This window comes from Clupea harengus, chromosome 17, assembly GCF_900700415.2.
Source record: "Clupea harengus chromosome 17, Ch_v2.0.2, whole genome shotgun sequence".
Classification (NCBI taxonomy): Eukaryota; Metazoa; Chordata; class Actinopteri; order Clupeiformes; family Clupeidae; genus Clupea; species Clupea harengus.
In genome coordinates this window covers 8,749,348-8,774,094 of record NC_045168.1, presented here as the reverse complement: position 1 = coordinate 8,774,094, position 24,747 = coordinate 8,749,348, and the positions used below count along the sequence as shown (strand labels likewise).

Sequence of the window (24,747 nt, the reverse complement as noted above, 5' to 3'; positions counted from 1 at the left end):
GAGATTTTCAGCTGTTCAATAAAAGAGGCTTTCGGTGGCAGTTGTACTCTTGGCAAAGTTACACAGAACGCACCGGGGTGTATCGCCTTCATGACTTATATATCATATTGTCATGCGTTCTGTCATCTGGATTCCCTCATCAATTATACAGGAGAGTGATTCTTTTGATTAGGAGGAGGAGGGAACGGCATGAAAGTGCCTTTGTTATTTGGGGCTCTGATAGTCAGATAGCAGAGGTATGCTTATTAGACAGGCCATTCTCTCTTGGTGCCGAAGCCCACGCTTTTTTTTTCTTTCTTTTTTTTACTTTCATTACTGATCTCACATTTGTTCACATTTGCCAAAGCTTGTTTGCCATTGTGAGGAGACGATTCAAATAGCTTGTCTTCACTCTGACAAATCATTTGAACAAATGAATAATGATAATGGAGAACTGCAAAATTGATGGTGTTTAAAAATTCTAAAAGCAAGACATAAGACTATGTGGTTGACTGTGTGTGTGTGTGTGTGTGTGTGTGTGTGTGGTGTGTGTGGGTAGGGTGGGTTTTCAAATGCTGACTTAATCTACAGTCGTTAAAAGTATTTTCATTGAACCATACAAGTAATCATGCAGCTTAGTGCAGAGTAGTGGCACAGTCCCCAGAACATCAGTGTGTATGAATCAAGTGGAACCGTAGTGGAGTGACCTGTGGTGGTGCGACATCTGAGCAAAGTGTGCTTCACTCTTCGACAGTAACACTCCATATTTACTTTACAAAAGACCACCACGTAGCCATGGGGGAAAGGTATGCGGCCAACGCTCACAGATGTAAAGTAATAACAGAATTCATGTTGCCTTGGCTCACATTCTAGCTGCTCTACCAGTTATAACAGATACTCTGTCATGCATTCATCTCAAAAGAAAGTTAACATTAAAACCAGTAATGCTAAGCTCTCAATAGTGAACAATACACACACACACACACACGCACACGCACACGCACACGCACACGCACACGCACACGCACACGCACACGCACACACACACACACACACACACACACACATTTCCTTGTAAAAGTTTTTTTTCTGCTGCAGTTCATTCATAATGCATCACATTGTTAAAAGCTGATTTTTATAACTTTCCAATTTGGCCATTTTTCTTGGTGAGTTCTTCTTGGAGAGGAGGCAACCCAATATGAGAAGCCATTCATCAGTGTCAGTAGCCATACTTCTAATGTCTGACGTGAACCAGGAGCTTCAAGTGAAAAAAAGTGGAAATGGGGGACGCTCCATAGACACAATGAAAAGGTGCGCCAGAGTAGCAGAGAGGAGTTGACAAGCAGAATAGGAATTCAGCGCCTTCCATCACACAGTCAGCACAACAAACACTAATGAATGTCTGTCCAATGTACACACACACACACACAAACAAATATACACGCTTCCACACACATGTGTATGAACACACACACACACAGAAAGAAAGAAACACATATTTCCTGGATTCCCTGGTTTGATATCTTGAGTGGACAGGTATCAATGTGAACATTCTGCTATTATCTCTTTAAAAGGCATCAACTTTTAATCTGAATTCTTTGTGTTTTTCCGTACAAAAGCAACAATAGAACAAGCAGTGACAATTTTGCGCTGACAATAAAGCGTGTCACCCTTGGCATTATAAAATTGGCATGTCAGAATGGGAGATTACTAATCAAAGTAGCCAGCTCTGAAATCAAACCAACGGTTAGGCTTAATAGAGCGAAACACTATCTTATTTAAAACCTATGTTTAAGAGTGAGTGAGAGAGACAGCTGACGTCACCTCATCAGTGATGGCACATAATGGCATGATAGCACAACACAAGCTTATTCTAAGCAGCCCAAGCAAACACAATGGGCTGTGAAATTGTCCTAGATATGGCCCATCAGGAACAAGGATCCCTGCCCGTCACCAGCAGCCATCCACTGAAGATGTACGCTGACTTGTGCTCATTGTAATAAATGATCACACGCCACCGCTTGTGATGTATAGTAGATGGGCTCAGCTTGAAAATGAAATCAGTGTGTCTGAACTTCAGTAGAGTGAAATGGGATAAAGAGGTTTTTGACAACACCTTTATTCCCAAACTGCTGAAATGCGTTGTCATGGACAATTGTGGCAGTGTTTTGACTGTCAGACCTTCAGGAAGGGCAGTCTGGGTTTAGATGAGCAGACAGTCCTCAGGCCCGGGATGCTGGAATAAAAAGCTATATTGCTTTTCCTGAAATACAGAACTGAAAAGAGAGAAATACTTGCCACGTACTTGCCACGCAGTGAGGGTCGAGGCCTTTTGATTTAGAGGAATTCACTCTCCCATTATGCGTAGGAGTTATGCAAGTCTAGGTGGTATAGGACCATAGTGACTGTGGTATGGTATATCTTTAAAGCACTTTTTTATCCATACTTTCTTTAAAATATCACATCCCCAAGTAAAGAGCCCACTAGTGTATGAGAGGTAAAACAAAAATGCTTTTTCAAACCAGATGTAAAAAAAAAGACCTTGTGAAAAAAGCATGTGGGTGTCAATTATAATGGCTTGAGGATGAGGATACTCCAAGAACACTTTACTTTCTAGCAGGAAGAGACCCGAGAGATAACAAAACAACACGACAATCTCTTAATATTGAACTGTTATGAGTAGAGGTACTCTTGTTGGAGACACACTCCCATCATTGGAGAAGAGGGGCTCGATTGAAAACCCCAGCTGAATTGAACTCACACAGCGCCTCAACAGCCACACAAAGGCAGATGACAGTGATTTGTAATGACATTTTATCCCCTTTCATCTGCCCGTATCATAGCCGCGTGATTGGTCCAGTGGGCTGTCATCAGCTCGCTTTCTAAAGACTGAGGGCTAATGAGTGGCGCAGCAGGTGGGGGCGGGGTCTAATGTCTTTGTGGCGAATAGCGCGGCGCGGTGCTGAAAGTATTGATAAAGCACTTAAGCAGAACACTCACACCCCACTGGGGGCTTGGTGGCACCACAGCATGGCACTCGGCGTGAGCCCCTCTGTGTGTGTACATGTGTGTGTGTGTGTGTGTGTGTGTGTGTGTGTGTTTGTCTGTGTGTGTACGTGGGAAGTGAAGTTAGGTTGTGAAACACTTTGCCTCTGTAATGGTAATGAGATCCTATTCAATTTATTAACGTTTCATTACTGTAGAGAGATATTTAACCTAAAATTGATTTTTTTTTCTCTCTCTCTTTCTCCCTCTGTTCTACTCTTTCGGTCCCATCCCTTCTTCTATATTCTATACCTCTCCTTTCTTCATGTTCTCCCACCTCCTCTGTCTCCTTCTATCAGGTGTCCGCGGGGGCTCTGCCCTGTCTGATGCCAGCAGCAGTCCCTCTGAGCAGAGTCAGCTGGGCCAGACTCACCCAGCCTATCCCCTTGGACCACAGGTGAGCATCCTCTCTGTGTTATCTGTGTGCCTGGACACACTGTCACCCTCCCTCCACACACACACACACACACACACACACACACACACACACACACACACGCACACTGTGCATATAAATTCCTACACTGTGGTAAAGCCGCTATCTGCTACACCATTAACGCGCTCAGCTTTGCTTTTCATCGGTGACAAGGTAAAGAGAAAAATAATTGAAGTCATGAAAAGGAAAGTTATGAAGACTTGAATGACAGATTTGACATCACAAACAATGCGAAAGCAAGGAAGTCAAACAATGGCAGCACATCAAAAAAGTGTAATTCCCAGAAGTTAGAGGATGCTCAGATTGCTTACCAGAGCTCTCTCTCACACACACACTCTCTCTCTCTCTCCCTCTCTCACTGACTCACTCACTCGCATACACAATCACTGAAGGTTAATTTCGCAATAAACTTCATGAACTGAGTATGCTTCCTGAGCAGCACTGACACAATCACATAAACGCACACACTCACACACACACACACACACACACACACACACACACACACACACACACACACACACACACACACACACAAATACACACACACACACACACAAATATACACACACACACAGAGCAAACAGGTCAATAAAAGTCTCCCCTGTGTGATCGTCTTTATTGGATTGGTTGCGTGGGGGGTGCTTAATGAACACTCGTCTCATCGCTGCCTCCCCTGTGATCATGCGGAGACGCCGGACCCCCATCCCCCCAGAGCAGCAGATGAAGCTGTCGAAGCACTGCTTCCCTCTGTATTTGCCCACCACTGCTCTCAGACAGCAGCCTGGCGTTGGCACAACCAGACAGGATGCCATGCCAAGACAATGAGCGAGAGCTGGCATTGGGCCAGGAGAGACTCTACTGCCTCAGATGCTGCTACTGCCGTCTGAGATTGTCGTGCTCTTCTCTCATCTCTACCATGAGGGCTGTAGCAGAAGAAAAACCTTGAATTCATTTTGTTTCGTAACGCTGACGATTCAAATAAAATCTTTGACATGATATACATTAAATATAAACACCATCAAATCATTTGGATTATTACCTTACTTGAGCCTTTTTAAAGACCTGTATTTTGTCCTCATCAAATGTGTATTATCTGAAGTCTTGTGAAGATACCGCTAATCCTGTCCTGAAAATATACTTGTTTATTTTGCCATCATTTTTAAAACCCCACAGCATCCTTACAGACAGAATCACTGATGGCCACTTCAAAAAGTTTCCACATCCGAGTCGAGTCCAGGCACCTACTGTGTTTGTGTATGACATCATTTCGGAGCGCACATCTCTTCTCACTCTCCTGACGAGCGCCTTTCTCGCTCGCTTGAGCAGTGCTCCTCGGCGTGTCCTCTGCAGCGTTCCCTGGAGGAACGCTCTAATATATGAATGCTGTCAGGACGGTTACCCGCAGAAGGGAACACTTTTCAGCCACAGTGTCTCTCCGCATGCCGCAGCCAATTCCGTTGTTCCGGGGATCAATATGTTTTGATGGATTCCCCCAGCCAAAGCCGGATATTGTTGCGCGGCGGCCATTATGGAAGTGGATCACTGCGAGGGCTGTTAGCCCAATGTGAGCCCAGCCTCCCTGTTGTCCCTCCACTGATGGGGAATGACAGAAGCCTGCTATCTTCCCTCTTAACCCATTAGAGGTGATTCTTTTTTCAGTCACAGTGGCTGAAAGAATGACATACGCTGTAGCAACTTCTTGCTCTGTGCTCACAGACTTTGAGGGTGGTTGCCAGGTTGGGCGATGTTCACCCCGCCAGCTCATGGCACCGCTTCTAATCCATTTCCTCTGTGTGGCAACACTTTGAAAGTCATCGTGAATGCTCTTCGGGGTCTTGGGGAAGTGGCGATTAGTAACAGAGTGGACAACCAGAGGCAAACGCTAACTGGCGTGCCTCAGATACCTCATAGGTTGCCAAAAGGGTGTATTTTCCAGCCCGGGAAGCAGTTCAGCCATTTTAGAATAGTGTTTTGTTGCTCGAGGGAGCCCATTTCACAGCCACGGTGGGACTCAGATTGGTTTGTCCCCCGCCCTGTCGCACAGAGAGGGGCATGATGGGAAATCTCTGCTACCCATTAGCGTCTTAATGCGGACAGCCTCGGCTCTTCATGTGAGCGTGGGGAGAGGCTGGGTGTTTCTGATACCTGTGAAAGCACACAGCTAAACTCCGATTGCATACATTCTAAGTTCAGTTTTTTATCCAGGGTTTTTAAAAACTCCTTGAAACAGGAAAGCTTTTGGTCAACTGAGGTGGATTTTGAAAGGTAGAGGACAGCACTTTCAATGGAGACAGGTGTGTTTACGTGTGTTTACTGGGAAAATACGACAATAGAATAGATTGCCCTTCAGTTCCAAGGCTGAGTCTGTATGTGATATAAAGTAAATGGTCATAAATCTAAATCCTAAAAGACCGACGGGTCAAAAATTGCCTGACAAATCCCAGTTTTCCCCTCCAAACTCTTCTACCTAATGTCATCTCAGCTCAGTTTAACTTCACTAATTTATAAGTGGGAAGTATTTACCTGTTCCCTAATCCCTGATAGGTTGGATTAAAAAATGTATTCCTGTCCCGTGCTATTTCCAAGGAATAATGTAATAACCTGCAGTGGTCCCACACTAATCTATAGTGCACAGAACACACAGACAAACGTGCCCATAATCACAAATGAAGCCTCTATTGGATACGTGTTCATGATTTCTTTTAATATTATTCTCTTCTATGTTCCCAACGTCCTAAGTGTCAAACTGCAGACTGGCATTCTCTTTGAGCCGTCAATGGGCTGTTGAAAGCCCTGCCTTTGATTATGCTCCTGAGGAACTCAACATCACACACACTTAAAACAGCAAGATTAAACACGTGTCATTTGGGGCTGTCATGGGCGCCTTTGTTGTCGTCCTCTGGGTGTTTAATTGATATTTTTGGGGGGGAGTTTGACATTCAGGTTTCCTGATCCGAACGCATGACATGTTTCAAGAGCGACAGGAGGAGAAGGATTTATACCAATTTCTTTTTTTTATATAAATCATGTTGATGGAAATGAGTCAAAACTAATAAGGACAGGACCAAGACTGAACAAACAAAACAACCAACAATGTAAACAGACACTTCCAGAATCATATAAGTTTTAAAGTACAAGTTGAAAGCTGAATCTAGTCAGTGAGCCTGTAAACTGACACGACCTGCCTCAGGAATTATAAAACACTGTTGAGGCTTGATGTGACACACTATTTAACACTATTAATTGCTATTATTACTATTATTAACTAACTAACTAGCATCTCCAATAATGTTTCTCATTATGGCATGGATTATAATGTAGGCTCATTCATCACAAATGTACTCCATGTTGTGGTGCCTCCCAGTGCTTTCCAGTGGCCGCCACAGTAGCATCCCCCAGCCTCTGGTCGCTGTGTCTCTTCTATTAAGCTCCACTGCCACCCCCTGACTCTCTCCTCACCTGCCCACATGTTAGCGGGGAGCTGGCCCATGATGTCCCCTCCGTGGCCCACGCGACCCCCCCCCCCCCCCCCCGTCCGCCTTCGCACTGCGATTGTGTCAGATCAAGGCGCCTGCTCACCCCGCAGCGCGGAGGCTTATCTAGGTGACATGGCTGTCACCACAGCGACCGTGGCATTGCCATGCCGGGGGTGGCGTGCCTTCTCCTCTCCACCAGCCGGCACCCCACACGGCCCCTTCTCCGGAGGCGAGGGTGTGGGGTGGGGGGTGGTGGGGGGTTTGCGGGCGGCGCAGATGTGGCGGAGGCGTGGAAACGAGAGCAGATAGCTGACAGACGCGGTTAGCAGTGGACCACTGCTTAGGTGGGAAGTGGAGGACAGGAGAGAGGGGAGGTAGAGAGAGAGAGAGAGAGAGAGAGAGAGAGAGAGAAAAAGTGGAAAATAGAATGAGGGGGAGGGAGAGAAGCACCAAGCTCTTGCATGAACAGGCAGTCAGAAATGCAGAAACACAGGGATGAGAAAGGAGCCTACATGTACAATCAGAACAACATGAGGGAAGGGGGAACAAGGCCTCCTTTCCTACTGTCAGTCCTCTGAGCATGTGAGTCTCCATTCATATGCAGCCAGAAACATGAGAGGGTAGGATGTAGCCAGACAAATAAGGCACATTAGGCAGACGCACTCTTTTCTAAATATGGCGCCAAAGCATTTCTAGTATGTTATGAGCTCAGTCCTTTTCAAGTTCCTTACTTGTTTGCTTTTATTTTTGCACATCATGAAGTCAAAAGAGTGGATTCACAGATACCTGTTCCATGAAATAAATAAGGTTGATGACCTGATACCTGAGTACAGGACTGCACTGAAGCAGCTCTGCCTGTTCATTACAGCCACTGGTGAATGCTGATGCGTGTCTGGTGATGCATCAAGGAAGGATAGGGGAAAGTGCTGACACTCTTGAAAGGAGGTGGTGTATGTGTGTTTGTGTGTGTGTGTGTGTGTGTGTGTGTGTGTGGGTACCGTAAGTATTGAATCGAAGAGTCTGTGTGTATGGATCTGGAAAAAATATTACAAATCTTCCTGTAGGTTGGTTGTGAAATTTCAAATTGTACTGCGCTGTAACATCTCATATAACGCCTCACACCTCCTACGCACAACCAACATTGAACATGTTCCACCTTGTACAAAACACTGACACCTCATAAATATATGCAGTGTGTATTACACCCTTGATGCTGCACCATTCATCTCAAATATATTTGTATATAGTTATATATAATTTACATAATTTTCAAGTGAGTGTACAACACGCAATGTTTATTATGCATGTATTTTCTTGCTGAAGTATTTAGTCAATGCCAAACAGAAAACTACAATTAAACTACAAACTAAACTACATGTTAAATGCCTCTGTAAATAACAGTGTCTCTGATCAAGTATGTGTGTAACATCGGTCTCTCGTGTCTGTTCTTGCCCTGGCAGAGTCTCCTGGTGGCCCAGCAGCTGGCGTCTGCCGTGAGCGGGGTGATGTCCGGGGGCGCGCCGGGCCTCAACCAGCCTATCCTCATCCCCTTCAACGCGGGCGGGCACCTGGGCGGGCAGCAGGGCCTGGTCCTCTCCCTGCCCACCGCCAACATCCAGGGGCTGGTGGCCGCGGCCGCGGCCGGAGGCCTCATGACCCTGCCCTTACAGAATCTGCAAGGTAAGAACCCTCCGCAGGGGGCGGCCATGTTGGCAGAGAGCCTAGATTAAAGAGTAAAAGCCCGCCATTCCGGCTCAGTTCCTTTCACGGCAAAAAATGTAAGGGGCTGCAGTGGCATCCAACCCCAAACTCTCCCACTTTCTCTCACGCTAACTGACCGGCGCTAGTGGAGCCGTGTTGAACAAAGTGAACAATCACAGACTACACACGGCCAAGTGCATCGGCTCCATTGTTGCACAGCGTGTGGCTGAGATGCACCTGCTGAGACCTCTAGACATGAAAAAGAAATGCACTGGTCCGACCAAAAGGCGCCTTTTAGGAGCATCTGAGCGAACCTGCCAGGAAGAGTAGCCATATTAATTACAGGTCAGCATTTTGCAGCGTAGCCGAAAAGCACTTTATGACCCCTTTTTCGCTATGCGAAAGTGTACCACGCCGTCCTATCTCTTTTTCGCTCTCCCTCTCTTCCCCCCCTATCTTTTCCATCCACACGGTCGGTACTTTTCCTCACATTTTAAACTTTAATGCCAAAGTGTTCTCTTTTGATCATACTTGTAAATGGTTTTCATTTTAATGTTTAAAACATTGTCTCTTTTATACCATTAGATTGAGGGACGGATGGGAGGGAACCGTCAGTCATAAATCTTAGATGAGCAGGGGCGTGCTAATGCCGTCTGAAAAAATGCCAGGTTATAAATTTGAGTGCATGTAAAGCAGTCCTTTTTTTCGGAGGAATGGAGATTAAAATAATGCTCCGGCCAGTGGAAAGAAAGAGAAAAAAAAGAGAGAGAGAGAGAGAGAGAGAGAGAGAGAGAGAGAGAGAGGGGAAAAAAGAAGTGTGGCCCACTGGCCTCAGACATGAGGAAATGGATGGAGGGATGCCTCAGCGGAGGAGCTGTGGTAATAGAAAGTTTAATGGACACAAACATGCATAAATAACAACAGGCATCGCATCAGGCCGGATGGGCTTTTAATAAACACTTATCTGCCAAGACATGGTGAGTGGGGGGGGGACCTTCTCAGTGTTCTCAACCTGTCTGCAGGTCACGATAATGCACCCACAGGGGATCTGTCTCCTCCTTTCTAGAAGCTTCTAAAGGGGAAGACAACTGAGGGATAAGTCTCTAACATCATATTGATTTTGCTTTGGCTTGTTTTTTTTTGTTGTTTTTGTTTTTTTGTTTTGAAAGACTGAAGCAGAGGGACTGAAAATAAATGTTTGACATTTAACCAACAGCACAAGTAATTTCCTGCCCTAAGCAGCTCCAAGTGGAATGAAATGCATGTGTTCTGGAAAGACATGTTCTCCTCTGCTATTTAAAGGTATTCCAAAAAACATTTGCTGACCAATAAATGTCTATGAAAGCAAATGATGCCACGTCATTTATTCAGAAAGAAAGAAAGAAAGAAAGAAAGAAAGAAAGGAAAAAAGCAATAAACAGACAAAAGGAACAGAAAAAAAATGCAAACAACCAAAACACATAATTTTTCCGGAATATTCGTATTGACAGGCGTCCTGAGCAGGCGGTGGTGGTGTTGCGCGGGCAGCGTGGATAGGCCCCCTCCCTCCACACGCAGACCCAATGTGACACGCATGGCGAGTGAAGTTAAATGTCTTGACTGTGTCCAGGGGCCCTGTGGCCGCGGCTCGCTCTCCCACACCCTCCTGTCGGCCCCCATCAGCCGCGCAGTGACTGAGGCCTGCTGGCGCAGCACTTCTGTCAGGGCCTCCGCCTCAGCCCAGAGCACCGGGGCTGACACCACCGCTGCCGCCGACACCCAGCCTCGCCTCGCCTCGCCTCTCATCGCCTCTCATCGCCTCTCCGTGCTCCGGGCCTGATTAATCCCACGTTTAGCACCGCGGAGAGGGGAGGATGAGAGGCCAGATTGTCTTGAACACCCACAGCGGGGGTTAGGGGTGGGGGGGGGGGGGGGTGTTCTGATGGCTGCGGGGAGGGTGGTGGTGGGGGGGGGGGTTACATCTGCACCCATCTCCTGCCACTGAGCGCTAATTATCCTCCGCTCAAACACCAGTCCTCCAGGGAGCGAATATCAGATCGCGTCGGGCCCCCGCATTCAGACCTAATGACCCGGGTAATGTTGAGTTAATGAGAGTGTTTGCATACGAGTAGAGGGGGGAGAACAGGGGGGGGGCACTGGCTGCAGCATTGAGGCAAGGAGAGGGGGTAAGTCAGTGAGTCTGGCTGAGGAATACAGACTGTCTCAGGAAGAGAGGTGTCTGCTAACGCTAAATCTAGCCGCAGGCTGCTCGCTTTACAGGTTACTCCACTGGATCATTTAACACGGCCGCAGATTAACAGGGATGTGGCCTAAAGCAGTGCTGGCTTCTCCTCTTAACGTTGCGAACGAACTTGAGCTGCTTACTCCTCATTGTGGAGCCCTATCAGTTCCCTCACACCCCAGATAAGTCAGAGGACGTCAGAGAGCAGCCCAGCTTCTCTGATGATTATCCAGCATCACACCCCTATAGACCTCCTCTCTTCTCTCCTTTGAGAAATCCTTCTCTCCTCTCTCGTCTTCTCTCTGCTCCCCTTCTTTCTGGCGCCTCTTATTATCCCTCTCATATTCCTTTTCTCTCCTGTTCTCTCTCCCCTCCTGTCCCTTCCTGCCCCTCTCCTCTCCTCTCCTCTCCTCTCCTCTCCTCTCCTCTCTTCTCCTCTTGTCCCTTCCTGCCCCTCTCCTCTCCTCTCCTCTCCTCTCCTCTCCTCTCCTCTCTTCTCCTCCTGTCCCTTCCTGCCCTTCTCTTTTTCTTCCTCTGCATTCCTCCCCTCTGTTGAGGAGCAAATGCACAGAAGGATATTTGGAGCAGGGAACAGAGAAGAGGAGAGGAGAGGAGAGGAGAGGAGAGGGGGGGGAGGAGGTGGGGGAGGGTTGATGGTGTGTAACGGGCAGGTTTCCTCCGCTGTGATGAATAGCCGTCATGGTGATAGGAGAAACCGTGTGCCGCAGTCGGAGTCTCATTGCCTAAATAAAACCCTGGCGGTGCGTTCGCACAGCTAGGAAAACACGGGCAGTTCTTGTAGCTCGTTATTTTGTCAGGATGATTAATGTTCAGAAACGTCCTGTAAAGAATGACGAAAAAGGGGGTGTAGAAAGAGAAAATTCACAGTAAACAGGGAAAAGAAGGCAGTGGAAGTCACACAGTATTTGCTGCTTGTGGTGTAAACTCAGAACGTGATTCAAACAGAGCTCATTACCACAGTGTCATACATACACTTGACCCATTTCCTGATCACATGATTAATGAGAGGTCTTGATAATTTCAAATACCTTTCAAAAGACAACTAATTAAACTTCAATGGAGACTCATAACCATGTACATTGGTTTTGATCATTGACCTGAGTTGTGTTATTTTTTTTTACAAAGGCACAACTTCTGTGTTCCGGTTGTTGACAGAAAAAGACATGGGCACTAATGAGCCTGCTTCTATATGTCTGTGTGGTTTGCTCTCGTCTACGTGGAAGTGAAGCGGGTACACACACACATATTCTGCCTGTCTGGTGTATCGGTCTCATAGCTGGAGTAGTCTCTGAAATCATTTAGAGATTCTCTTGACTTGTTCTAATGTGTCTGAGGCGTGTGATCCCCCTGTGTTGTGTTCCCCCCTCTCTAAGAGCTCGAGGGGCTGCAGTGCGATTCACCCGCTGCTCATTTAATTTCCTCCTCAAACTCCCAGCAAACATCTGCTGGAGCTCCGTGAGAGTTCATGCACTGGTATGCCTGTGTGTGTGTGTGTGTGTGTGTGTGTGTGTGTGTGTGTGTGTGTGTGTGTGTGTGTGTGTGTGTGTGTGTGTGTGTGTTTATATATGTGTGTGTGTTTGAGTGTTTTATCCCACCTGCCTGATTTGTTACATCAAAAGCTCCACCGAAGCATGTCGGCGTGTTCGTGTGTGCGTGTGTGTGTGTGTGTGTGTGTGTGTGTGGAGTGGGAGCGGGGGGGGAGGGGATGGTGCTTGGGCGAGGAACGCCGTTCTTCCTCCGCACCTCCTCGCCGAGGAACACGAAACGGCACTCTTGTAGCAGAAGGTAATTGCCAGTGATGTGACACTCGTGTACGCTAATGAGACAACATGTCGGGCATAATCACTACATCACCTCTCTCGTCAGGATGGCAATGCCCCCCACCACCACCCCCTACCCCCTGTGAAAGCGTACCCCCCATCAGGTGGAGCACGCTGTGGGGAGATATGTGTAGCTATGATGGGTCCAGGATGTGCAAAGGAGAACGAGAAAGGAGGGAGAGGGAGGAGAGGAGCAGCTAGATAAACCCCTAGAGACATGATCTCATCCTCATGGGGGTGTCCTAAACCCACAGACACAAAGACAGACTCTCTCTCTTACTCTCTTTCTCTCTCTCTCTCACACACACACAGGCATACACGCACATAAAGCCTACACACAAGACACATACACATTGATAGACACCCATCCACACACAGACACACAAAGGAATCTCTCTCCCTCTCTCTCTCTCTCTCTCTCACACACACACACACACACACATGCATATACACAAGCACACATACACACACGCACACGCACACGCACACGCACACGCACACGCACACGCACACGCACACACACACACACAAACACACACACACACACACACACACACACACACAGAGGGCATTCATGCACAAGCACAAACAGCCACAGGGAGTCATGCATACAGTACATACACACATGCCCACATTCATAAAGGCAGTCACCCATAGGTTCATAGGTCTCAAACACACATACACACAAGATTCATACAAGAGAAGGAGAAAGAGAGACAGAAAAAAAAGAGTCAGACAGATAGATACGGAGAGAGAGAACGTCAGCAAAAGAGTGAGAATTAACAGCAGGAAAAAGGTGAGACTGTAGGGTTGAAAGTCAGGCCAAGTGAATGAATAGTGCCTGAGCTCCAATCTGTTCCCTCTACCCCTTGAGACACACACTCACACACACACACACACACACACACACACGCGCATACTCTCTCACACACACACACACACGCACGCATACTCTCTCACACACACACACACACACACACGCACATACACACACACACACACGCACACACACAAAGAAGAGGTAAGAGGCAGAGTCTCTTTCGAAGCAGCTTAACTGTGATTTTAAAACTCTCCTGAGGGGAATGGAATTTGCTATCTATTAATCTGCCCATTGATGGAACATCTCATAGATCTCTGTGTAGCAGCAGATGTGTGACTGTCCTTTATAGATCTGTGATACTCACATTTTGATAGGTGTGTGGATGTTTGTGGATTTTTTTGTTTGTTTATTTGTTGGAAGTTTTTGCAGAAAATGGGAGAATGTCTTCTGAGATGGATTACTGATTCAAAGAGTTTCACTGGTCCACAGTCGAATCTCATTACATCCAAATCCATTATTCATTATTAAAAGTAACACCAACTGATAAGGCTGTTACGGAGCCCTGTCTGAGACATCTGAGTATCTTCCCTGTAGGCCGCACTCAGCCAAAAGGCCAGGGAGCTGTCCAGGGTGCTGAACTAGCTGATATGTTCTGAACGTCTGGACTGGGCAAAATTACTCAAGACAGCTACTTAGGAATGCAACCGAATGCAAAATGTCCTCCTTGATTCATGTGTTCATACAGAATGTAGCTGTCTGATAAGAATAATTTAATGAAATGATACATTCCTAAAGCCACATAGCATGAAAATGGAACTGACTGATCCATCGGGGCAGCAGATTATTCTGTGCTCTGCTTTGAATTCTATAAACACAAACACACGCATATACCCCTCCCTTGCTTTTCCCTTTGCCCCTGTTTAATCTGAAGTGCCCCCCTCAGCACGTATTGTGCCATGTCTTTTACTGATTTACGTTCTTATCTTTTTTCTCTTTTCTGCACTTGTAGGACTACTTGCCTGGAGAGAGAGTGAGTAAGAGAGATAGAGAGAGAGAAAGAGAGATCAAAAAATCTGGAAGACAGAGCAAGATATGAAGATACCGTGAGAGAGAGAGAGAAAAAGAGATAACATGCATACACGAGAGAGAGAAAAGGAGAGAGATAGAGAGAAAAGGCGCATTAAATAAATAAGAGTGATAAAATTGTAGACCTCATACATTTCAAAGCTAATGTGCGCGGCGGTGGCGGCGTGCTAGCGAGCACCTGCACTCGGCTCCTGCAGCGGTAATTTGATTGATTTGTTGTGACAGCAGCCAAATAATTGAGAGTGAGAGGTGCCTTCAGAGATGAAGAGGGTGTGTGTGTGTGTGTGTGTGTGTGTGTGTCTGTGTGTGTGTGTGTGTGGAGGGGGGAGGTTGTGGGGAGCAAAGCGCGTTCACCAGGCAATCCCCGCAGAAATGGGGGCCTCTCATCTCTCATATTCCATTGATATCTTACAGCGTCTTTCTGTTTTTTCTTTTTAACCCCCCTCTCTCACTCTGGTTTTTTTATTGTCTGCCTTAAATAAGCAGCTTGCAAGCGAGCTGCTGGCTGACTGCCTGCACCAGTTGGGAGAGTAGAGGTTTGAGGGTAGGAGAAGAAGAAGAAAACACCAATCATAATGTACACAGACAATGTGTGTGTGTGTGTGTGCGTGTGCGTGTGCGTGTGCGTGTGTGCGTATGTTGAGTATGTGTGTGCATGTTTGTGTGTGCTCTGATGCACATGTAGTTGCACACACACACACACATAAAAAAAACAAATAAACACATCCTCACACTGGCAATGACATGCTCACACAAATTATTGTCATATGTTTAGGTGCAGACACAGAAACTACATATTACATGCCAGTGAAAAAAAAATACTTTTTCCTTGTGTGGGATCATAGTGTGAGTACATGCCAGAAGCATTCATTTTGAATCTGTTACTAATAGTCATAGATGAACTGTATAGTATTTTAATTGTTCTATAATTTTGAATCGCTGAAATCCACAACACTGTACAGTTCCTACATTTAGAACAATGGATGTATCAGTTTTAGGCCACAAAGCACAAAGCCATGCCCTTCAAAAGTCTTATAAAATTGTGTTGTTATTGTTTTGACATATTTGTGGCATTTTTCGTCTTGTCGCAAGTTCACCAAACGCTTGCCCTGCCACATGCTGTTGCGTCCTTCGTGACTGGTGGCGTTGTCACCCCAGTGAAACTGCCTGAGATGTGGCACAAGGGATAGGGATGGAGAGAGAGAGGGGGGGAGAGAGAGAGAGAGAGAGAGAGGCAGCAATGGAGAAAAAAAGCAGAAAAAGGGAGGGAAAAGTGAGGATGGGAAAAGACAATAATAATGATAATCGGATATGGCTTTGTCTGCTTCGATCGAGTAGGCTGTGATGTCTTGCCCTTCCTGTGTCAAAAAAAAAAAAAAGCCCAGAAGGAGACAACAGGGAATCAGGACAAACAGCAAAGCAAAGCCCAGAAGAAAATGCCTCTGTGATTTTGATTGGATTCTCTCCCTCTCCGTATTCTCCTTCCGTGTCCCAGGCTCGCAGTCCTGCACATATTTTATGGTAATTGTGTCTGCGCCCCCAAATAATTGAGAAGCTCCAATAAACTTTTTTCCGACTTTTTTTTCCTCATGGAGGGACAAACCTGCTGTGTTCATGTGCTTGGTGTGTGTGGGGTTGGTGGGTGGGTGGGTGGGTGTGGGGGTCGGGAGGGGGGGTTGGGAGGGGGGGGTAGCCGGTGCAGGGAAGCCTGAAATGACTTAAGCCTTTCAAACCGGCATTAAATTAAACGAATTGCTTGGAACACGCTCGCCCCCTAAAACTTGCAGCCCCTCTCATTCGGAGGAACTCCTGGAGTATAACAGCGCATTACCGGGGCGCGAGGCTCCCCCTGTCCCCCTGCTCACTCAAATATGTAATGAAAAAATGTAGGAGCTGGGATCGCCGATATGCACACATCATGTGCTCTGTTCTTGGCCAGACACAGCCCCCTCTGACTAATACCACTACAGTTAAATGTGCATACAATTATTAAGCCTATCGCTGCTCTTATTTTCAAGTCTACAATAATTATCGTCGACAACAGTAGACGTAATAGCATACTCATCATGCCTAAAACAGAGTTTAATTGGGATTTGTCTCATCATAGCATAATGAACCTGGCATATTTAGTTGTACATATTAGAACAAGGTAATTACACATCAATAATTGACATGATTACACCCACTAGTGAAAGGTTCTCTTTAATGAGAATGTCCCCAAGCTTCTTCAGTTGTAGTACAGTTACAGAGCAGCATATTAAGATAGCATTGTCAGTGGGAGACAACATATTTGTGAGAAGCAAAAGAACAAGTCCCTTAAACCTTTCCAAAAAACTTCCTGTTTGTACTTCTTAAAGAGACCACCGAGGCACGGATCATAATCTCAGCAGTGATCTGATGTCAGGCATTGGAAATGGGAATTGATTAGTGACTTACATGGTCAGTGAAAGGAAAATTAACTTACGAAACAGTAAATGAAATATGAGACAAGCGAGCAGAGAGAGAGAGAAAGAAAGAGAGAGAGACTGTTGGCAATGTCATGGAACTGGCATTCCCGACAGGAAGAATTGGGTGACTTTTTTCCTCTTTTTTTCCCTTTCTTTCTCTCTTTTTTCACTAAAACATTTATCTGAGTTCTGCATGAGTTGTAATGCAAATGGTAATTTCATGGGAGTGAACTGCAATGAAAGTGGTGTTATCGCACGCTGGCCATGATGTAGGGCTGTGTTCACTCCTGCAGCCAGTAAACTCCCGCCCCATATAATGTGACTTACTGCTCCATCTATCCCTCAGTAGCTGGCAAAGGGAATTCACCCCTTTAGTCCGTGGACTATAAGGGAGAGAAAGAGGGTAAAGTAGACAGAGGACATAGATAGAGAGAGAGAGAGAGAGAGAGAGAGAGAGAGAGAGAGACATTACTGACACAAATATGTACCTTTCCCCAAAGATGAGGAGCAATGAGGTTCTGCCATTTTGCATCGGACTGGCTCAAGCCAGCCTCTTGACAGGCAAGAGCTTTTTAAAAGTAGCAGGTTAGGGCGTAGACAAAAGCATTCGCTGCTTCTCTGAGTGACTGGGGTCCCCTTTTAGTCCAATCGAGGGAGTAATCCTGTCAAACTGCGCCTTTCCATGAGAGGTTCATTCGAAGCAAATGGTCTGAAAAGTGAGCATTGTACTCAACTGTGCGAGCCCTGCCTGTCCAGGGCCATAATTTGAGAGAAAATCATAAGGCACGGTGTGTAGTCAGTGGACATCACTTTCTGTGTGTTCTCAATTGCAAATAAACAATTTAGTCAATAAGACAGATTTGACTCGCTCAGTGAAAACAAGTGTATTGATCAGGCTGACTAAATCGATGTGGCCCCCTCACTCCCTATCATTACAGTCTTTCCCAGTGGATCAAGACGAGCCTGCACAAATCCAGCAAACTGCTTATGAACTTAGCACCTCATGAATGTCCAAAGAATCAGTTTATCAATACAAATCAGCATTCCTCACTTCCTCACATGTTTTAGTATCTCCTCCATTCAGATCTGTAAGAATGTCCATATACAAGCCAATTACGTGATCAATAGCACTTGAAACGCAATCAATAAGGACCCCCTACCAGAAAAATGAATCATTCCGATGCCAATGTAAAAGCATGGTAAGACAGATAATTTGGGGATGTATTACCTAACACCAGCCAATTAACCACTTTGGAGGAAAGTCGTGAAAGTTGAAAATCTATACGCACATCACAGATGTGCGCACGACAGGTGGTGGAGGTCACCGATCCGACCCCGTGTCATTCAAAGGTTGAGCGGGTAGATCGCTTTGCAGTTCCGTGAATTAGAAACAGAAGCCCGCCACGAAGTGAGTTTTTTCCCCACCGTAAGCAGATGGCTAGGAAACCGAAGCCCTTGTCTCGGGGGGTAGCAGGGCGACAGGCGGCAGCTAAAAGCTATCTGTGGTTTCTAATTGACAGCCAGAGGACTAATTACGTTAATTAATAGCCACACTTTCAGTGGGGCCGGTAGGCTCAGATTCACTACGACTTGGATGGGTGTCAGGAGGGGCCAAAAAGGCCCCCGAAGAGGGCCAGAGAAGTGTAATGGTCCCCGGGGGGTCTTTGTCGAAACCCGCCAGTAAACGCATCAGGGATGGATCGTATAGCAGTTGTAAAGACCACAGGCGAAAGAGGACCAGAGAAATCCATTACTGTCTCAGCCACCACAGAAGAGCAGGGATAAGCACTGTACACTGACAGAGAGAGAGAGAGAGATGGGTGGGGGGAAGGAAGAAAGAAAGAGGAGGAAGAAAGAAAACACAGAAGAATAAAAAAAAAAACTGGCTCAATTGAGTGGTGCTCCGATTCTCATCTCTTCCTCTATCTCTGTATCTTCTTTTCAAGATCCACTCATGTTTCCTTCTTGTTCTTTCTTTCTTCCTTGTTTTATATTAATTTACCCCTTCCCTATATGGCTCCTTCTTGACCTGTAGTTTTCCACTGTGTAAACCCACAACAGTTAAGATGTGGGTTAAAGATGGCCTTTTCTCTTCTTGTATGTATGATAGCAAGTGTCTATTTATCTTAGACGGAGATGATAAATCACCATACATTCAACCTTGGTGAAAAAGAGCAAAAGATACTTGTTATTATTCTTATAGCCACAGACTATATTTTTACTGAATTCAATGGCATGAATATTTTCTGCGAAAGGATCTTGATCCACTGTTGTACTCCTTTAGTTAGTCTCTAGTCAGTGCTTGCTATACACATGAAACTCTTCTTTCAGACGCCGTGTGCTCTTGTTAGTGGTCACAGCCATAACAGAGGAGGATTTATGTTTGTGTTTGTAATTCACTCGCAGTTGCATACATAGCAACATTCGGTTCAACCATCTGAAACCTCACCACGGTTTGATTGTAGACAACAGCCAACATTCTGAGTTGACAGAGATGCACTATGTCTACACCCCCTGAAATTCAATATACTGCTGAGCCTTTTGAGCCTGGCATCGAAGCATATTGCCTGGGAAATGGACCTGACCGTGTGATTTATTTTCCCTGTGCAGATTAACCATGGCGCATTCAATTCACGCCCCAAGACCGAAATGGTTAACAGCAGCCAAGAGAAAAAAGACACAGATCAGCTGATTCAACATGTCTATCTGCCTCTCTCCCTCTCTCTCTCTCATACTTGCACTCATCCTCTTTCTGTTCTTCTCTTTTTGACTCTCACTCTCCCTCCCTCCACTCTTCTTCATACTCTCTTTATTTCACTTTCTCCTCCACATATCCCGCCTTCTCCCTTACCCACAGTTCTACACTCCCCACAGACCCCCCCCCCCCCCCCCCCCCCCCACTCTCAGTCTCCTGGTTCACGTCTGGCTTGTAAGTTTGGGCTGCATACATTTCTCCCCATGATGTATTGTCCTGCGCAAAGATTTCATTTACTGCCGGTGCCCTCTGCTGAACCTGTTGCTACTCAGTGAACACGATAAGCGTATAAGTAGCGGCCCTCTTCATTCATCATACATCGCGGGCGCACACACACACACTGGCCCCTCAAATACCTCATCTGCCATGCAGCACCAGGGGAAACCACTAAAGCGGCAAAAAGCGGCTCACTGGTAAAAAGCTGAGATCACATTAAACACTTCTCTGTTGAGAGAGAGCGTGAAAATATATATATATATATATATATATATATATATATATGCAGGTATGTACATACAGTATGTACTGTATGTGGGTGTATCAAATATATCAAGAATCCCTTTGTTCTAAAGCACATCTTAAATAATTGCTGTCAGCAGGATGTGCTTTACATAGGCTAATTTGTGTATGTGTGATTTATCTGACAGATGGTTATTTATTGATTTTTTGATGTATTTGCTCACAGCCGTGGATCTGTGTCTGAATCCTACCCGTCTTGTGCTCTGTTCTCGGCACAGAGCCGTATTAAAGAGCATTAGAAATCACAAGCTTGCCGAATGGCACTTAGAACTTTTTTTCGACGCCGACGAGACTGATGCTGTTGTGCTCGCGGGCACGAGGCTCCGCCGCGAAACTGCTTACGCACGCGCTGAGACGAGCAAAGGGAATAATTAACAAGGTGAAGATGGAGAGAGGCGGACTGCGCGCAAATCCTATTGTTTGTGGTTATTTCATCCCACTGAACTCTTTCCCTCCGTTTCTTCACTCCATCTCTTTCTCTTCCTCTTTTCTTGTGCGCCCATGCTCCCTTTCTGTCTTTCTGTGTATATGCTCTGACCCTGCACCCCACTGTCAGTGTAAACACACACACACACACACACACACACACACACACGCACACATGCACACCCACACATACATAAGCACAGGCAGGCTCATGCTGACACAGATAGACACGCACACGCAAATATACACAGACACACATTGCCTTGTGAGAAGCCCATGCGTGCACGAAGCAGCCGGGAGAAAGAGAACACTACAAAGGGGCCTGTGATGTCCTCCTCATCTCCACATTGTCTTTTCATTATCTGAAAATCATTTCATTTCTGCAGGAGAGCGGGAGCTCGGCTTTGCCTAATAACCCCATAATGTTGCTGGAAGGCATACAGAAAAAGAAAAAAAACACAAAACAAGGCTAACAAAAAACAACACAAAAGAGGCTTTTTCTCTTAAAATAAGAAACATGAAAAAAATACAGGCTGCTTTTCTCATCTCGCCTTCTCGTGCTCCATTTTGTTTCTTAATGCCATAATTGCCTTAAATCCACTGACGAGCAAAGAAGCTATCAAAATATGATCAGTCAACGAGGGGGATGAGGGGAGGGGAGGTAAGCAAAGCGCCTGTGGTGGAGCTCTGCACCCCCCACCCCCCCCCCCCCCACCCCTTCCAACTCTAACCCCCCACAACCCCCTCCCCATAGTAAAAGCAGCGGCTCCATCTCCTGATGCTTTTACTGTCAGTCAAGCAGCACTCAGTCCCCCCAGAGCATCAGGGCCTGGTGCTATTGATTTTTCCGCCCACTGAAAGAGCCGGCGCAAGCATACATTTTGCATGAGGCTCTTTACCGCCGGCCCCGGCGACACATGATGGGGTCCGTGAGAACTGGGTAATGACCTTCCAGATCGCAGTGGGCACCGGAACGGGTCCAGGTCCGGATTCGGCCCCGGCCCGGCGTGGAGCCAGGCCAATCCGGGACCAGATCCAAGTCAGAGTCCGTCCCAGAGCCCCGGTGTAGTCTGGGAGCTGGTCAGCTGAAGAAAAGGAAAAGAAAAAGGAAGAGAGAGGGGAAGGGAGGGAGAACAGTGGGATGTCCGGTGAGGGCAGCGATCCAAGCAGTGATGGTGTTAGCCCTCCGCTCTGCCTGCTGGTTGGGTGACGGGTGCCATTTTGCGCGAGCGCTTTGGCAGACACAGAGCCGGTGTCACATGACTGCTTTGAGGAAGACTACAACTGTGACACACAGAGCGTGGAAGGTGCTAGAATCAGCAAGGACACCACAGCATCTATCATGGAGAGGAAAATAAAAAATACAAAACATGCTACACTGGGCAACAAGTACTAGCTCTGTTATGTGAAAAAAAACATAATGGCTTTATGTTTTATCAACTAGTTCTCTTACATTTAGGTTCTTTATATATTGAAAACTTGCAGTAATTTTTTTATCTTAGCTCCGGCTCATAGTAGTCTGTGTTGCATAGACACACAAAGATTATATTACATGTTGTAATATTCATGTTCATGTAATATAAATTAATTAAATACGTTAAAATGTGCCGCAGGAATTCATAGCACCTAAATCTATTTATGGTTGTAAGAATACACTTCTTTTCTCACATTTAAATATCCATTTCCCCATCAAGGCAATCATTTTCTGTTGTCTTTGTCTTCAAGACATAAATAAGAAGCATTTATTTTGTTTTTGTTTCCTCTCCAAAAACTCCCAAGGGGGCCTGGAGAACTTTCTGGAACCTATGAAAGCATTTTGATGATGACCGTGTCTCCCAAAGCTGGAGCTTTAGCCCTAGATCCTTCCCAGCAGCCCACTCCACTCCTCACTCCTCCAGACGCCCTCTAAACTCCCCCAGATCCACTCGGCTCTCATGTCAACTCACTCTCTTTCTCTCTCTTTCTCTCTCTCTGTCTCTCTCTCTCTCTCTCTTTCCCTCTCTCTCTCTCTCTCTCTCTCTCTCTATCTCTCTCTCTCTCTGCATCTCCTGAGAGCGCTGATCAGTGTTGTGCATGAACGCGTTCAAAAGAACGCGTTCATTGAACACGTTCATTTTTATGAGAACGATGAACTGAACGCAACTTCATGACAAATAATGAATTTGAACGGTGAACACGTTCATATTATCTGAGGTCTAGCTAAAACATTACTGAATGTTTTCCTTCTAGCCTACTGAGGAAAGACGCTGTCTAAATCGAATGCTTGTACCATGTCGTTGCTCAGTACCTGTCGTTAAATTGCCAAGACAGACCATGTTTTGGTAAATGACCATATTTGGTAATTGCGTTGGTCATGTGACTCCACTTCTCACTGTGCAATGTTTTGATATCGCATATTTAGATGGAGTAGCAGTTAACTTCGGGCATATTTTCACATAATTGAACGTTGCACTTTGTTGAAGTTGTGTGCGTCCATGTACACGTGAGTTTGACTTTGTAGCCTACCTTGTCATTATGTGTTTGTTATAGTTTAGCTTTCTCATAATTGTTACGAGCACTGTCACTTAATTAATCTAGCATGATGTTCTGTTCTGAGATTAAGCCAGTAGCATGGCATTACTGAAGAGGTTAAATTATTACCTTTAGTTCCCTGTATAATTCATTATTTAAATGGTAGGCTACTACAGGGCTGTGTATTAATGTATATTTTCTGTTTGTACTTTACTTTCACTCACACACATACAAACATACACCCACCTACAATTTATCCCATTCATTGTTGTTAATGCAATACAAAGAGTGAAGAATCAAACTGAATATCCAAGTCTCCATTCTTTTCCATTCTAATCGGATGACCCTCAGTGATTACACATTTCCCGAACCCCCTCTATAACAGTAGGCTACCCGTATAATTTCTGCGATACCTAAACCAACTAACTCGACTTCGCCCTATATTACCCATGAATCATCGCACACACATGTATACCAAACAAGCAACGTATTCCAAGGCAACAGCTCTCGGTGTCAATATAAAAATGGCAAGTGAAAGCGAAAACAGAGACGCAGACTCAGCGAGTAGGCCTACATCAGATCCACCTTATTATTATGTGCGGGATTTTTACAACCTGTCTGATAAAGTTTCCGACAGTAAAAATCTCACCTTTCTGTGCAAATTATGTCCTCCTGAAAAATTAGCAATAATTAAAAAAAAAAATGAAAATGAACTGAACTATGAACTAGTTCAGAATTTAAATGGTGAACTATGAACGTGAACGATTCATGTTTACTTGTATGAACTGAACTTTGAACTAGTTCATAAGAGGTGTGAACGTGCACAACACTGGCGCTGATATTGTCTCCAGTGACTGAGGGTAGCACACACGCTCAGCTAGCTCTGCTGCTTGCAGTATTTTTCTCTCTTTATTTGTGAGGCACGAAAAGTATAGAGGAAAAGAATCCCAGTCATGTACACACCTACACTCTTAGGCCAAGGTGATTGCACTGACAAAAGACTGAAAACAAGAAGGCACAGTTATTAAATGTTGTGTTGTATGTGAGCGGGAGTGTGTGTGGGAGTGTGTGTGTGTGTGTGTGTGTGTGTGTGTGTGTGTGCGTATGTATGTATGTGTCCGTATATCTATTTGTGCATGTGGATCCTCCATTCCCTTTCATAGGTAAGAGTGAGAAAAGATTATGAAGAATGTCACATTATTGAACCCTTTCTGCATCATCGATTCTTGAACATCTGTTTTTCTAGAAGCAGCATTTGCTTTATTGGCCTGCTGTCGGTCATCAGAGGACCTTTTTCTTTCTCTTCATCTTTCTCTTCTCTTCTTTCCTTTCTCTCTCTCTCTCGCTCTCTCTCTCTCTCTCTCTCTCTCTGGTGGTGTAATTATCAGAGTGCGTGGCTGAGTAAGCAGTTGCGGCCAACAGCCAAGACTGTTTGCTCCTTTGGTGGCGGGTGACTCATGCCCTGGAAACTGTGCCAGCCT

The 24,747-nt window shown here is 45.7% G+C and overlaps 1 protein-coding gene across 1 annotated transcript in view; it reads left to right on the top strand.

Annotated features, from left to right (window-relative positions):
- Window positions 1–24,747, top strand: part of pou6f2 (POU class 6 homeobox 2) — a 100,964-nt gene that overhangs the window by 28,759 nt on the left and 47,458 nt on the right. Inside the window, exons 3-4 of the mRNA XM_042710318.1 lie at window positions 3,324–3,421; window positions 8,400–8,619. Coding sequence (XP_042566252.1) covers window positions 3,324–3,421; window positions 8,400–8,619 — 318 coding nt within the window. The remainder of the gene's footprint in view (window positions 1–3,323; window positions 3,422–8,399; window positions 8,620–24,747) is intronic.